Consider the following 17,165-nt stretch of genomic DNA (forward strand, 5'->3'; position numbering starts at 1 on the left):
GCAGAACCTGCATGTTCAGCTGGATCAGGCGTGTCTATACAACTAGCCGATTGGAGGCCATCATACAGATCAGTTATCCTGGATTCCTCAGTAACAAGTTCCTCAGTAACATTTTGCGTGCCATAACGCAAACCAAAAAGGAGTAGAATCCTCTTCAGAGGCTTGGTCTTCCTCATCAATTGAGGCCATAGACTTGAAAGTCTTTCTTCGTGTAGTTTTATAAACCTTCTCCGGAAAGGGCAGAGGCTTCGAAGTGGTCGATGTGACTTCCAAAGGCGTCAACACCGGCTTAGACAATGGTGTCGAAGCCTTCAACAACAGAGTCGAAGGTTTCGGCAATAATGCTGTTTTGCTCGCGGTCGCCTTCGACTTGTGCAGCGACAGGTTTGACCCTCAACATTTTGCTCTTTTTCTGTGGTATCGGAGAAGAACTATGTTCCCGAGACCATACCCTCGACGATTTCTCGTCAGACCGAGAACGACTGCTTTGCCATGGTAGTCTTTGACCTCCAAAAGGTGTCCGGATGGCTTTTGCATCATTCCTTTGAGGGGGTTGAGGCCGCATTCTCGAATATACGCAACATTTCACTCTTGAAAGCATCCCAATTTCTTGGAGAATCATGTTTGGTTGGGCACCTGATAACCTCAGTAGAGAAATCAGACGAAGAAGAGGGTGTCTTTTTCGCCTTCTACGACGAAGACGAAGATGGTCTCGACCAACTGCTCTACCGGGACTATTTTGATTGTTTTGTGCCAGGACGGGTCCCTAGACTCCCCAGACTTTTTATCCATCTTCGAAGATGACTTCGAAGCCGCCCTCCCCGCCGCCAGTTTACCTCGGCGCTCCCAAAGAGCTTTGCCTGTCATGGCTCCATAGGACCCGCAGTAGTTCGGTGTTCAGAACCCAGGCACCACAGGCAGACGCAGTGGGGATCGGCGATAGTCATCTTTGCCCTGCAGTCACAGCATTTTTCAAAACCACACCTTGGAGTCGAAGGGTTGGAAGAAGATATTTCTTGACAAAACTGAAGTGCACTGTTCAACACTCGAAGCAAAGCCTTCGGAAAAACGGAACTGAAACTAACAGGCGCGGCTCGAGCTAATTGTACTGATGACGTTGACACCAGACAACAACCTTTGAGGGACATAGATGCCATGACATACAGCACAGCCCCCTCTGGTGTGGAAAAATGTTTTCCGAAGCAGCAAAGCTGCCGGGATACTAATATCATAGATGAGGAATACGTGGGAGGAGGACAATCCATTTGAATAGTACGTTCGACACAGGACAGTTTTCTTTTGTATATTCGACACTGACAAATCCTTTGTTTTGAGCTTAGGCAGAAAAACTCCACTAGTGGTGGAACAGCTAGGCCTTTCCCAAACACCTTTTATGTTATAATACAAGTCTTTAGCCCAAACCGTATCTAAAATGTGTCCCATTCCTGATGCCTCACAGTAGGTAGGTGGGGGGGGGGGAGAATAGAGGTGGGTAGGGATAATGGGCAAAGGAACTACCGGGGGTTGTAAAATTATCTATGCTTTATGAAAAAAATGTGTGATGTGGTGGTCTTGCCTCATTTTCAAAAAATCAAAACTTCAATTTTGAAAAGAAACTTCATAACTGATGCTGCCGCCTAGACAGCACACCTTCCCTCTCACTACCCACTGTTTGGAAACTTAAAAAAAATCAACTCAAGTGTCCCCCTATGGGCTACATGGAAACGGAACACATTTAGGATTTGTCTCGCTTCCGCATTGTCCCTCTTGTGGGCTCAGTGCCTCTGCACAATCCCTTAGATTAAAGTAGGAGTTTTATAGTTGATGCAGCCGTCTGAACCATGCCTTTTCTGGCCTTGCACTTTGTGACACTGAAGTTTCCCGCAAATGTGAGGCAGAATGATAGCGCTGTTTAAAACTAAGTAGCATAGCATTCTGGTTGTTTGAGAATTAACACATAGGTGTTAAAAAGACCTGTCACATATGGCTACTTTACACATTAATTCAGATCTCTAACATCGTACCATTGGGACTAAAATCATAACTTAACACTATTGTTCCTAATAAACCAGATGACAAATGTTATGATATTTAAACAGCGACAGTTGAATATAATTGACACGTTTTTTTTTTAAGAAAGGCAATAAAGAATGGTTAAGTCACTTACCATCTTCTGGGGTGGTCGGAAGTGGGTAAACATGATGCGAAGCCTTGGACTGATCTTCTGTGATCGTTCCCTATGCAAAAAGGGCATTAACAAATCATTAATAAAGGTGCAGATATTGGGCCATTTCGGTCTCAAATTGAAGCTCATGAGCTACTGCTTTTGTATATGGCACGTCACAAACCAGTCCGAGTGAAGATGAGGCAATTCACACCATGGGCAAACAATCTGTAAGCTCTGCAGCAATAAGCATCCTTTTACCCAAATATTTATTTAGTTCACCAACATTAAATGAAAAGTAAATGGTCATCCTAGTTTTACATCACAGGGGTCTTCTTTAAAATCAAACACTTTTCTCAAGTGTGGCATCTTGCAGCAGATTCCAACAAGAGCAACAGCTGCAAGACTGAGTATTTAAACAAAAAAGAAACAAATATTAAATTTAACCACCCTTCATAGAAAAAAAAGCCAGTTCATATTTTAGCCTGCATTGGCCAGTCTGCTTCTATTTGGATGAAAAGCTTTGCCCTGCAAAAAAAGGAAAATGTGAGAAAGGGATCAATGCAGACTTTCCTCTTAACACACTCAATCAGAGCTGCCCCTTTAAGAAAATGATGCTTATATAATGTACTGGAGCACCAGTCAGTCGGCACAAGTTGGTTTTCAGACTGGTGTCAGGTTAGGGAGAATTCTCATAAATGTGCTAATTCCCTTCACCTTAGAGACCACCAGCAACTTGGATTTTGAAGACTTGATTTTTTTACCTAGAGAGCGTGAGCCTTTTTTGCCCCACTCCCTCGTGTATTTTGATGTGCGTTTTACTCTTGTGTTCTTTGATTATGGGTTTTTAGATAACTCCATTAGGCGGCATCTTTTCATGTGTGTCACAAAGCACCCTCAGTGCATTGACACAGGGAAGCCTTTTAGGCTGTCCCAAAGTTTCAACACCTTCTCTGGGATAAACTACAGTTTCCCAGAGAAAGTAAGATTAAATTGACTTGACTAGTCTTTAAATTCCTAGAACCAGCACACACTATCTTCCTATATAGTGCTAGAGCGGTTACCTAGTATCCCCTGTGTCTAGAAACTCATGTAGCAGTCCCCTGCTACACTTTTCTCTCATAATGGCTGGTGGCAGTGGTTTTACAACTTACTACCTTGATTTTTCCTGACCGCGAACACCAGTAGCTAAAAATCGTGGGAACCATGTTTTTCAAGATGGCACCTAAGCCTACTTTGTTTAAACTAGTCCTGGTCTTTTTTCACCATTTCTTTATGGAAAGTTTCTTCTAGTGTTTAGGTTTGGTCCCTTTGTTTCTATGCCTTCGGGACTGAATACCGCCTCTGGCGTCCGAGTGTCTGGGGTTGGCAGGAAGTGAGGGAGTTGCTCAAATTTCCCTGTGCTTAGTCTCCTAGGAGACCCAAATACACTCTGGCGTGATTGGCTGGCTGTCTGGCAAGGACAGCCACCTTGCTGGGTGAGTGGCAGCTAGGCTGGAAAGAAAGGGAGAAAACGGTTTAAAAGGCGAGGCTCTTGGCTTGGAAAGCTGAGTCGACCACTGGAACGAAAGAACCGAAGATGAGCTGGAAGAGGACGGCTGCTGCAACTACTGGACCGTTGGTTTGCCTGGTGGAGCCCTGCTGCAGGTCCAAATCTCCACGTTCAAGTCACCAGAGAAGACCCTTCAAGGAGGACTTCTTCCTTTGAGTTGGTAAGACCAATCAAATCGGAAGCCACCTGGTCACCATTGTTGAAGCTGGTTAGGATTAACAAGGTAGAAGGACACCAGGTTGTGTGCTTGAAGACAGCTACCGGAATCGAAGAATTGCCAGTTTGCGACCAGTCCCCGTGCAGTGCAGGAGTCCCCCGACGTCCTCCCTCTTGTCCCCACGACTGATGCTCAGGAACATCAAGATCTGCAGGAACTACCAAGAACATAAGTCTTCAGCTGCATCTTTTTCTTCAAAATAAGGTACTGTGAAAACCCGACGGAGAGAACTTGCCCCTCACTGTGTACATTCGTGGAACTTTGGCAACTCACAGGCCTAGTCAGCTTGTGACCCGACATGAAACTTTCTTCCGTGAACTACTTCCAAGAACTGTGGCAAAGACCTTTCTGTTTGAATACCAGAACCGTTTTTACTTATACAAGACTCTAGACCATCGACTTTGGCCTACCTATTGCACTGAATCAACTCGTCTGGTGAACTCAAACTATTTGCACTGTTTAAGAGTAACTAATATTCGTTCATTAATTTATGCCATTTTGCTCCTCCTTTAAAGTAGCTTAAATGTTTCAGAACCGGTTAGTGAAAAGTATTGTAGTATATTTGCGTGATATTGATTGCCTCCTTTTAGTGAATGTTTTCTAACTTAATGTGTAATAAATTAAGAAGTGTTTTACCAAGAAACCTTGAGTGTAAGTGTCTAAATACTAGTTATTGTGGACCTCTAAGTAACATCCTTACAAATTTACATTCTCGCTTGAGATAAGCCTGGCTGCTCAGCTCACTACCAAAAACTGTGTGGTACAGACTTATACCAAAGGTTGGTTTTGCTTACACCTGTCGTCATAGTTGGGTGTAGTGGTCCCAAAGGGTACTACATACAAACTTTGCCTAACATGTCAGACTCCAATTTGCCAACTTATGGAAAGTAGAAGTTTGAGGCGATTGAGTTGAGATTTGGGTCAGGTTTTATTCCTAGGGACCAAGGAACAATTAGTCAAAGCTATCTTTGGAAGGGAAAGGATGGTTCAAATGTTATGATAAATTCTTCCAATAGGCAAGGGAATGTCATACATTATTTTAGAACATGTTCAAAGATGATAACTACAAGTCAACATTTAGGGGGAAAAATAAAATCAAAGAAAGCATGACTCAAAGTATTATAAAGAATAAGTCAAACACTTCTGGAGAGCCTTGCAAGCCTTTATAGGAACACATCCCCTCAGATGGTATACACATTTCCTTTAGCATAGAGCTCAAATGTGATTGCACCAAGCGATTCAATGATATTCAATAGCACGCCGCTTCCCTATGGACAAAAATGGAATGCAGGATATACACACCAAGCCCCTCTAACCCCGCACCCTAAGCAGAAGTATCACAAAGTTGAGTATTAGGGGACCCCCAGAAAGATAACTCCCCCCACACCAAAAAAGATCACAGCCACATCGATTATAGAGTGGAGCTAGGACACCAGGAGCCTCACGATTTGCATGTTGGGTCCTGATAGACTTGTAAAGAATGAACAGAAAAGACTCCAGGCGCCCAGGGACCTTAGAATGCAAGGAGTCAATGAAACTGGGTTTGAAATAGCTGGGAGCTATTTAGCGCCAGTTTCTACCATAGCAGAGCCTGGTTTGCTTTTACCCTAGTTTTAACAGGACACACTGTTGGCTACAAAGGTCAATTGGTGCCTTACGAACATGCATGTGTGACATTACCTTGTAGTTCTTTTAGAATGTACATAAAGAAAACTTAGGTCACATCTAGGAACAATTTAAATAGAATAACCCATACATAAGGGGCAAAAAGTATGCATCTCATGTGAACGTTAAGTTTGCAGTGCATGAATTACTCACTCCTGGTTGCCCAGCAGTAGCTCCTGCCTACTGAGTAATGCCCAATACCCAGCAGCTGGTTTTAGCACCTGCTCCTCGAATCTGGATTCCTGAACAAGTATGTTCATGTTTCCTTGACAAAGACAATGCAGAGTGGTGTCCCAACTTCCCAGAGAGGTCACGGTACACTAATAGATGGGAAGTGTTCACAACAGAAGACAAACTGGAGCCCCCATACAACGAAAGACAGACCTTGGTCAAGACTGAAAACACCACAAATGGTCACAGTAATACCAAAAGCATGGTAGTCGTCTTGAACCACCTAATGTGATGAGGAAGAGACCTCCATCTTGTTCTCCAGAGCAGTTTCAATTGATGCTGCTGTTTCTGATGTGGAGTGTAAACAGCATGAAAAGAGTAAGGGTCCGAGTTTGTGTTTTCTTTATGGGAAGACCTAAAAACTTAGAGTGGCATTTTTTGAGACCCTGTGTGGTTTCATCTCTTTTAGGAATCAGATGGTGAATCCAGAGTCTTAGCGGCTTACATTTGAAGACCTCTTTGTTAATGAGTCGTGTAGAGGGGAAGAATTTTTTTTTTACACCTCAGGGTGAGTTCGTTCTGGGGTTTGTGTCCTTGTGGTGATGGGAAACCCTTCTAGTGGAGGTTGCTATACTATAATCTTTCATTGACTAAAGTTAGTCTTTTTGGAATTGGTTTTAGGTATCTGATGCTTTGAGTGAACCCTTCTATCTGCTGATGAGTGAAGAGAAAAATTTGTTTTGCTATCCAGTTTTATGACATTTACTTCTGACTACAGGCTCAGTTATATTATTTATTGTATACTTGTCCACCCTACTGGTGATTAGGGATTGGCTAGGTCAATTAAGTAGACCTATACTGCCCATGTAGTACTGTGTATGTTCTTTTTTGTACCCTTAGATATAGGAATATGTTGAGGAATGAGAAAGATCTGCCTGAAGCACAAGACTAACTTCTGCCAGGTGGAGGAAACCCAGAGCCTGTGACAGGGGAGCGGGAGTAGGGCAGTAAGGCGCCGAAATAACCCACGATGGGGTGAAAACAATACAAAATCCAGACAGCCTGAGACGCCGAATAGCCCAATTCAGGCCAAGGCACAAGATAACCCATGAGGGGTGAAGGCAATAAACTCACGGTATGAGAGGCACACAGGATGGAGAAACCAAGTACCCCATGGAAGGGTGAGAACAATGCCAAGCTGAATAGACAGGCAGCCAACAATGGGCTAAGAGATGCAATAATCCGGGAGAGAAACACCCTGGAGGGGCGAACAAGAAACCGATTCTAAACATAAATCTAGACCCTGTTCCATTAAACAAGTAGCTTGTACTGACAGACATTTGTGAGGGTGTCTGGAGTCACCTTTACTAAAAAGAGATAAAGGACTTATTTGAACTGTACCAGCAGGCTGAGGCCTAAAAGTGAAGGAGGACCATAGACAGTTGGGTGGGTGACAGGAACCAGCACAAGCCAAGAAAAGGTGGGAAGTAATGCTTACCTAGGCCAGGTTTGTTTAACCTTTGTTATTAGTGGTAGGATCAGATACTATGATAAATTAGGTTCAAACAGAGGACATAGGTTTTCTAAGACATTAGGAGTACCATTTCTTTGGATGCTTAGGGAAAGCAAAAGTTGCAGGGTTAGGCGAGGCGTTCTTTCTTTTAATACAACTTCCAAGATAGAACAATGTTTTCTTACCCATCGCCCATGTCGGACTGACCACAGTCCTAAAGGCCCATAAGGCCTGTAAGGTCAACATCAACATTCAATCTGGCCCTTTACGGCATATTAATTGAAAAATACAAATATACTGCAAATCAAGTTAGATTGTGCAGTTACCATTGCAATTCACTTCTAGGAAAAATATTTAGTCACCAAAATTAGATCCAGTGAAAATCTACATGAACATTGTGGAGTGGAGGGCTATAACAACCATTTACAATTACACCTGTATAAAATATAGGTATTGGCTAAGAATTCCTTGTTGCTAGGAGTGCATCACTAAAAATCGAAGGCCATCGAAGTTGACTATGAAATACTGTTTCAATGGTGTTGATAACAAGAGGTGTTAAATACGAGGAACCCGAAGATTGACCCAGACGGTCCCAGATTCTTGTTATCTAGTTTACCGGGGTAAAATGGGCAGTAAAAGTATATGATTTTTGAAGCAGACACTTGCTTTTTGCTGGCAGCAAAATGCTCTGCTGTTAACTGTGGAAAAGGCTAGAAGCACCTTCAAAGCACCTTTGACTCTTAATGTACCGTCTACCTTACATACTGCAGGGGGAAAGGTTACTGTTACAAAGCCAGTGGTCACTTTCTTAAATTAGTTTTCAAAAAATTATTAGCAGAGTTTTCAAATTAAAATGTTCTGGATTAGCAATTTTGTAATATTTTTATTACCACCAAAAATTATTTGTACCCAAGAAATAAAATGAGCATCAATACAGCATTTTTGTGCACCACTGAAGTCATTGAGAGGATTAGGGCCTTGCAAATTCTGTCAAATTATGGTAGACCTGCAGGTCGAGTTACTTAGTTTACCTACGCAACCCAAAACAAAGTCACTATCCAGGGCATAATACAACAAAAAATTAAAGTGTGCTTTGTGTAAAATGTTACACGTCACCACAAATCCACTTCATGATTGGTACACTGCTGCAACACAGCCATGCACAGTTTAACAAAGTTACTCACCATAGTGACTACCTTACTCCTAAATCCATAGTCCCTTTCCTCTATACTTGTGGTACATTCCGTCCTTTGGGACGAGACCGGAGCACTTCATTTCAAAAAGCATACAAAATGTTTGTCCTTTTTATGCGGGGTACGGCACGCATGGTAACCCCTGCCCTCCTGAGCTCTGCCCCGCCCATGGCCCTTCAGTCCTTTTCTATCGCCAGGTCTGACCAATAAAGCAATAATAGAGCATACTTATTAGAGGAGAGGGCGGGCGTATGGAGGTAAGGGGACTAGGAGTAAGGTAGTCACTACAGTGAGTAACTTTATTTAACTTCTACATCCCGTCCCCTTTCCTCCATACTTGTGAGAGATTCCAAAGCACTCCTCACAGGAATACGGGTGGATGGAAGCTCATTACTGAAAAAGGTTTTTAAGGACAGCCTGACCGAATTGAGTATTGGCACTGGAGCTCAGGTCCAAGCAGTAATGCTTACAATAAGTTGTTGAGGAGGCCCACGTAGCCGCCTTGGCAATGGTCTCACAGGGAACATACTTTTGGAAGGCAACAGCAGCCGCGTTGCCACGTACAAGATGGGCATGAAAGCCCTTCGGAGGTTCAAGGCCCTGAATGGTATAGGCATCTGATATACAGGAGGCAATCCATTGAGAGATGGTAGCTTTTGAAAGCGGGTTTCCCTTTCAGGTCTCCGAACTTAATAGAGTTGACAAGGCTTGAAGCTCGCTTACACACCTTGCCGAAGTCACTGCAATCAAAAAGGCAACCTTCCAGGAAAGGTACTTCAAATCCGTCATGGCCATAGGCTCAAATGGATTATGGCATAAGGCAGTCAAAACCATATTTAAATCCCTCTTTGGGTGAGGATTGCGTACAGCTGGCAAAATATGTAATAAACCTGTGAAATGCCTTTGAATGACTTTGATGATTAGTCAACGAAAAGGAACAGGCATCAGTGGCTAGGTAGGCAGCAATAGCTGACATGCAAGTCCTACAGGATAGGACATGGATGCCTGAAGCAGCCAGAAGAGAAATGAACGAAAGGACAGTGTCAATCGTAGCATGTCTGGGGTCTAACTGTTTAACTGTTTAGCTAAACACCTGTGACCAAACCGGAGCCACTTGCTCCTATACTGAGACCTCGTAGAAGGCTTCCTGGCCGCTTGGATAATGCGCATATTGCCTTCAGACAGGTTAAAATGCGCTAGGGATTTGAATTCAGGCACCAGGCGGCCAAGCTGAATGATTGTGGGCAGCGGTGCCACATCTGCTGATTGCACTGGTGAAGGAGGTTGGGAATCAGCGGCAGTCTGATCGGAGGACAAATTAACAGATGCTGAAGTTTCCGAAAACCAGAATCTGGCTGACCACCAAGGAGCTATGAACAGGAGAGTGCAATTCAATGCATTCCTGAGCTTGCAGAGTGACCGATGAATCAGAGGAAGAGGTGGGAAGGCATACGCCTTCATGTTTTGCCACTGGATCTCGAGAGCATCCCCTAAAGAAGAGACTGTTCCTGGATGCATAAAGACCAAGTTTCCTGTTTGTGGCAGTCGTAAAAAGGTCCACTTCTGGAGTGCCCCATTGGCGAAGGATGTTGGAGAGGACTTCCAAATTCAGTTCCCACTCGTAGCTGGCCACTGTCTGCCAGCAGAGTGAGTCCACCGTCACATTGAGTTGCCCAGGAATGTGCACCGCCAGCAGCCAAATGCCATGCTGGATGGCCCATTCCCACATCTGAAGGCAAGGTCCACAAGGGGTGGTGACTTAGTACCACCCTGCTTGTTGATGTAAAACATGGATACCGAGATGTCCGTGCGGATGCGGACCACCCAGTTTGTGATGGACGGTTGGAACGCTTTCAGTGCCAGAAAAACAGCCAGGAGTTCCAAATAATGTATATGAAACTGCCTGTCCTGCAGTGTCCATAGATCGAAAACTGAGATGAGTTGCTCCCACCCTATGAGGGAGGAGTCCATGGTAATAGTCACTTGTGGGCAGGGCTCCTGAAAAGAGGCCCTCACTGTGATTGCTGGTCGAGGACCACCATAGAAGGTCCGCCATCATGTAGGAAGGTACTGAGATCATCTTGGAATCAGAGTCCAACGCCTGAGATCAAGAGCTCCGAAGAGCCAGCTGAGTAGGCCTCATTTTGAGACGCGCAAGAGGAAGAGCAAGTACGCACAAAGCCATGAGGCCCAGAAGACTGTGGAACCACCAAGCAGTCATGTGCTCTGACTGGATGAAGAGCCGACACGTGGCAGATAGATCCGCAAGCCTGTATGTCAAATACACCATGGAGTTGATAGTGTTTCAACAAAAACCCAGGAAGATCTGGTCTTGGGAAACCGTCATGGAATATCACCGCCAGTTCACCGAAAGCCCGAGGTGGAACAAGAACTGAAGGAGGGACTGGAGATTGCACAATGCCATCTTTGCACAAGGGCTGCGTAGGAGCCAATCATCCAAATACGGATATACATGGACGCCCAGTAACCGAAGGTAAGCTGCGATGACCGACATCTTCATAAAGACATGCAGCTCAGAACTGAGACCAAAAGGAAGAACCTGGAACTGGAAATGCTCCCCTCCCAAGGAGAACCGCACACACTTTCGATGCAGCCCCCACATCAGGATGTGCATATACACGTCCTGAAGGTCCACAACACAGCCAGTCGCCCTTCCGAAGAGAGGACCTTATTTGGCAGGGTGTGATCATCTTGAATTTCTCTTGGGGGGGGGGGGGGGGGGGGGGGGGGAAGAGAAAGATTGAACTGGGAAAGGTCGAGGATGGTGTGCAGGCCAGCCTGGTTGGGTTTGGGCACTGTGAACAGTCGAGAGTATAAGCCCTCCCCTTGCTCCAAGAGGGGAACAGGTTCCAACGCCCTGAGGTCTAGAAGCTTCTGAACCTCGGCTCTGAGGGAGGGTGTCCCGATCTGTTGGAAGGGAGGGCTGAAGGGTGTGGGTAGGGGCAAGTGAAAGCCCGCCCAATGGACAAAACGCCCATCGTCCGTGATGGTCTGCCGCACCTCCAGATGAGACGAGATTCATCCTCCCAACGGACACTTGTGCAACCGACAAAAAGTAGAATTTTGCAAATTTGTCGGCAGGGAGACTACCTGCTCCTGGAGAGGAGGCTGAAGGGCGAGAGAAAAACAGACCACGTTGTTTTCGATGGGTGCCACCAACCGGAGGGTCAGTTCTGCGCGCCCAGCAGTCCTGAAACCCTCTGAAGCTAGAGAAGGATCGAGACTGAGACCCCGACCTCTGGGTGTAAGGGGCCTTAGCTGAGACCTTTGCCAGGACTGACAAGGATTTGGCAGTTTGAGTACTCGCCTTGGTCTTTGTGAGTTTGTCATCCATAGAAGAATGAAACTCCTCCATTCCGAAGCGAAGGTCCAGAATTTTAACTTGCACCTCCTTCGAAAACTTTGTTGCATGGAGGCACGCCAAGCGAGAAGTGTCAGTGCCCACCATCAGGCCTCGAGCTGAAGTATCCACATGGTGTGCCGCAGCCTCCAGGATATCCTGTGCCAGCACCCTAGCATCAGACAAACCGGCCTTGAATTAGTCTAGCCTATCCAAAGGAATACACTCCTGAAAATCAGCCAACTCCCTCCACACCTCCATATTAGCTGCCACCAGGATCAGCTCAGTATTTGCTTGGTGAAGTTGCAGTGCTGAGTTAGCAAAGGCCTGCTTGCCCAAGGAGTCCAGAATTTGGTCTTCCCTGGAGAGAATCTGAGCCGCAGGTGTAGAGGTCGCAGAGGCCGGCTTGGATTAAAGCATGGCCACAGCTACCACTGTCGAGGAAGGGAGCGGGCACGACGCCAAAGCTATCTCCTCAGAGATGTGAAGCCTGTAACAGGTGTCAATTCTTTTATTAACATGCAGCCCGGAGTGGGGTTTATCCCAGAACTTACGGCCCTCAGCCAAAACATCCTTCTGGGGGAACAGGCCGGTGCGCTCTCGTGGTGACACGGTGAACGCTCCCGAAAGCACCCCTTCTTGCAGAGCAGGGGTCTCAGGTACTGGAATGTCAAGGAGGGCCATCCTATCCAGAACCCTGTCATGGAATGCTCTGACAGAGCAGGGCTGCTCATCGCTATCCTGATCTTCCTGCGGGTCATCCAACGGATCGGTGGCAGACAGCTGGGCCGCCGCAGGTTTTAAAGTGCTATCCTGCTCTGCTGGCGTCTTCTCTGCAGGAGACAACGGGGCCAGAGGAAGAAGAGCTGGGGGCAGACCAATAGGGAGAGGTGGTACAACTGGCAGAGCCACTGGAGTTGAAGGGGGGCCCAGAGATTTAGGGTATATTTCCTTGAAAAGACCCTTAAAGTACTCTTTCATAGGGTCAGAATTCATGAGCCTCTGAAATGTCCCAAAAACACATAACTCTGATGAAGGCTTAGGCGCTGGGGTAAGCAGAGGCATCTCATAAGGGGCATAACTCCACAAACGCAATGAGGATGGTTACCAGGAAGGCCCACCACCAATCAAGTCTGCATAGATAAGTGGAGTAGTAGGAGGAAGCGAGACGGTATGTGGCAGCGGCATCCGAACATGCCAGTCATAAGAAGGGCGGAACGGATTTCTACATTCCACCAAAGGTGAAAAAGGCTGCTCAGCACCAACACTAAGATTCCCAGCACCCCCTGTCAAGAACATAGGTGTAAGGGAAGGGTCCAAAATAGCTGCCATGGACTATGAGGGGTGGCCCGCCATTTTGTCGATGCCTGAAAAGAACTGCGTCACATGTACAGCTGGGGCAATTGTCTCCACAGGCTGGTCAGGGGACTTAAGTAACAATTTAGCCTTGACACAAGGATCCTCGGCCGAACCGGTACTGGGGGGGGGGGGGGGTCTCGGATCTTTGCTTGACATCCTAGAGGTGGCCCCAACATTAGCCTCCAAGAAAGGAACCTTGGCAGAGCCGGTAACAGAGGAGCTATGGTGCATGGCTGCCCTCTTTGCCCTCTCGACAGAACCAGTATCAACACAATGAGCGCAAGAAAACTGAGTAATGACCCTTACAGACAAGACCTTAGGAGCGGGTGTCTCGGTTTTGTCGGTACAGACCGTCGCTTCAAGTAGAGGAACCTCGGGTTGCGTCCCGGTATGTATAGCACCCTTGTGAGGGGCCTCAAGCAGTAGCGTGGTACAGAAAGCTCCAGAAATGGAGGCCTCAGGGTATACACCGGTGTCTGTGGAAAGCTCCAGAACGAGACCTCGGAGTGAACCCTGGTGACCAAAGCCTCAGACGAACTGGGCCTAATTTTAGCACAGACAGGTGAACCTCAGAACGTGTTCCGGTCTTGGCAGGCCCCTCGTGGGAACCCTCGGAGAAAACTCTGGTACGCCTATTAGGTTTGTGAGGCACCTCAGGAGAAATCCTGGTGTTAGAGCTACTAGAGCCCCTCACTGACCGAGAAGCCCCGGAAAGGGGCACCCTAAAAAGTATGCAACTTACCGGGCATCTCTAATTTTTGTCGATGAAAAGCTGAAGATGAGATGGAGGAACGTGCTGAAAAACATCCTCCCACCGAAGACAGCACTGGAGTGCCCAGAGGGAGAGGGAATCGCAGTAGAAGCATGACTCCCAGCGGTGGTCTGGCCCGAGACACTCCAGAGATAATGGGGATCCGCCCTAGCGAAGCGACAATCGCACGAATAACAGGACAAATCCCAGATGTTCCGGCATAGACGGAGGACTATGCGACCGCAGAACCGGAGCAGGAGAGAAGGACAAACGGGAACAAAAAACTCCCGAAGATGCAAGTGCATCCATTCCCAACCGTGCGGAGAAAAAGACTGAAGGGCAATGCGCGGGGCAGAGCTCAGGAGGGCAGGGTTACGGCCACCGTATGAAGAGAAAGACAAAATTATTCACTTTAATGTTTTTTTTAAAAAAAGTGCTCCGGTCCCATCCCAAAGGACGGAATGTCCCACAGGTATGGAGGAAAGGGGACAGGACGTACGAGTAAAACTTTACATTTAGGGCGCTGTGGCGCAGTGCATGGTGTAGACAACCTCCACGTCGCGCTGCCCTGAAAACACACTGGAGGGCCACCAAAAAGCAGTCAAAGTTGTTGGAAGGCGGGGAGCACAGCTGGTGAAAGTTGGGGGCAGCTGTGATACCCAAGAGTAAAATACTGAAGTTGCAGGCAGCGTGCCCGCACGAGCCGCAAGCTGAACATGGTGTCTGACTTACATTGAGAAGGAGTGGAGCGGTGGGAGATTGCGAACAGCCTGGGCCGAAACTCCCAGCGGAGCTCTGGTGTGCGGCGACCTGCACTGGCAGTTGTGCCGTAGGGCAGTGGGCTCAGCTGCGAGCCAGTCGGGGTCGAGACAGGAGACAGAGTATCCAGCGGCCTGACGGAGTGGAGGGAATGGGTTAACTACGGGTGGCCTGACCCACCAATCGTGTGTACTGCTCCACAACAGGTGACTGGGAACAGAGCCGGGGTAGACAGCCAGTGTAGCATGTACAGCACCCCTGACTTGTGGGGTTCCACAGTGCAGATTAGGGAGCCCAGAGTGCATGCAGACCCAAGGATCTCTTGACATCAGGCACAGAAAACAAACCGTGCCTTCAGCCCCAGGGCAACAACTGTAATATACAGAGCACCACCCCAAGTGCTTGTTGGGAAGGGGGAATTATAAATGGTGGTGTACCTATCACTGCAGGGCAGAGTTCCAGGGCAGAGACCCTCCACTGATGACTGAAACCAGGAGGGGTTTGCTGGGGGGAAGGGGTGGGGGGGGACAGGTGCCCAGGTGGCCCCCCCTTTAACTTTTTACATCTTGCCCCTACCACCCACAAAGGGAGCTCCACGGGATAGCAAGCACCATTGTTGAGTGGAGAGACAGCCGGAGAGGGTGCAGTGGGTGCCCTAATCAACCAAAACATAACACCATAGCAGCAATACACAGCTGCAGACACCCTACGAAGGTGACCAAGAACAAAAAACCAAGCAGCCAAACTGACACCTAAACTACAGCAGGGTAGAAAGCAACAGACCCCAGGAGAGGCGGCAAGAAGAACGGATGAGGCATCTAGCGCAAACAGGACATTTTGAAAGCAAATCAAGAGGCGAGAAAACTGCAACAAAGCATAGATACAGTGAGCATAGACGTAGGGCTCCTGCGACAAGACCTGTGCAACATGTCTTTAGGATTCAGGAGATCATGGACGCACTTACAGCGCTGCCGCATGAAACCCAAGTCATGTTGAAGAAGATGGCGAGATCAGAGAACCAAATGGAAGAGGGGGGCGATCCCGCCAAAACAATATACGCCTAAACGGCCTGGTCAGAGAGGGCAGAGTGCCCATCCATAGAATTGTTCCTGGTGAAGTGGATCCAGGAGTTGATGGGGCCTCAAGGACTAATGGTCCTTCTCTATTGAGCGTGCCCACAGGGTCCGGGGGAGGGAGCCATCCCCGGGCGCCCTACCGAGAGAGGAAACAGCATTTCAAGGTTCATATCACATTGTGGAATGACCATGGTCATGATGAAAGGCAACCGTGAGTTTAATATACCCGGGGGGGACGCATGTTAAATGGTATGGGGTCGAACAAGGAACGCTCAAATGCCATGCTGGATAAAATTAAAAGAAGCCTGGTGATGCGTCACATTAGAGACCAGAAAGCATACATCACCCTCCTCCAGGAAACCCACCTGATGAGAAAGGTATGCAAGTGAGTAGGAAGAGGGCAATACAACGTGTAACATGCAGGCTACCAGAGGGGGTGCCGGGGTGGAGGGGATTGGGGGGCGGGGGTGGCAATCCTGGCACACAAATCCACACCCCTGCAAGTTAAAAAGGTGGTCTGAAATGGAGGGAGCAGTATATGGGAATCATGGGGGTACTTTAGAGGTGGGGGGTGCAGTCTTAATATTGGCACTTAAGCGCCCCCATCGCTGCGGATAATCTCATGGTGGAGTTGCAAAAATTAGAGATTTACAAGGCGGAATTCACACTGGGTGGGGGGTGACTTTAACAATGTATTGGACAGGGTTATGGACCGATGGTCCAGGAGAGCAATGTCCCAAAGGGGAGGGGTGCGCACCAAACTTGCATCCTTCCTGGCCACTACTGGGCTGCAGGATGCATAGAGGGATCACCACCACGATCAGATTCACTTTTCTCACCACTCCAGGGCCCACGACTACTGGTCGAGGTTAGTTTACATGTTGGTGCCCTGCACAGCACTGGGCAGGGTAATGCAGGCCCAGTAACTGCAATGGGGATTATCTGAACATGCCCCACTCTATCCGATGGAGGGGCGAGAGAACAGGTGAAGGGGAAATAGTTACTCACCGTAGTGACCAACGTACTCCCAGTCCCCTTTCCTCCATCACTGTAGCGACTAACTTACTCCTAGTCCATAGTCCCCTTTCCTCCATACTGCATAAGGGCGTCCCTCGCTAGGGACAGGAGACGGAATCTTTTTCACGAGAAAAAAACCTTCTTTCCCCCTTTAAAATTAGAGGCACGTTCCTGGGAGGAGGCGCTCAACCGACTCCACAGTCCGCGTTGACAATATTAACACTGCCTAAGGACACCAGTATTATTGAGGGGGCCAGGGGGGGACGTAGGAAGGAAAGGGGACTATGGACTAGGAGTAGCTTATTCAGTACGGTGAGTAACTTATTACTCCTACGTCCCTTAACCTTTCCTCCATTCTGAACGGGCG

At 47.5% G+C, this 17,165-nt stretch overlaps 1 protein-coding gene across 2 annotated transcripts in view; it reads right to left on the reverse strand.

Moving 5' to 3' along the window:
• The window catches only part of SMARCC1 (SWI/SNF related BAF chromatin remodeling complex subunit C1), a 1,286,593-nt gene that overhangs the window by 1,001,646 nt on the left and 267,782 nt on the right, over positions 1-17,165 (reverse strand). For both annotated transcript variants that reach the window (XM_069645843.1, XM_069645841.1), the window contains exon 6: positions 2,168-2,237. In XM_069645843.1, coding sequence (XP_069501944.1) covers positions 2,168-2,237 — 70 coding nt within the window. The remainder of the gene's footprint in view (positions 1-2,167; positions 2,238-17,165) is intronic.

This window comes from Ambystoma mexicanum, chromosome 2p (assembly GCF_040938575.1).
Source record: "Ambystoma mexicanum isolate Mex_15411 chromosome 2p, UKY_AmexF1_1, whole genome shotgun sequence".
NCBI classification, from domain to species: Eukaryota; Metazoa; Chordata; class Amphibia; order Caudata; family Ambystomatidae; genus Ambystoma; species Ambystoma mexicanum.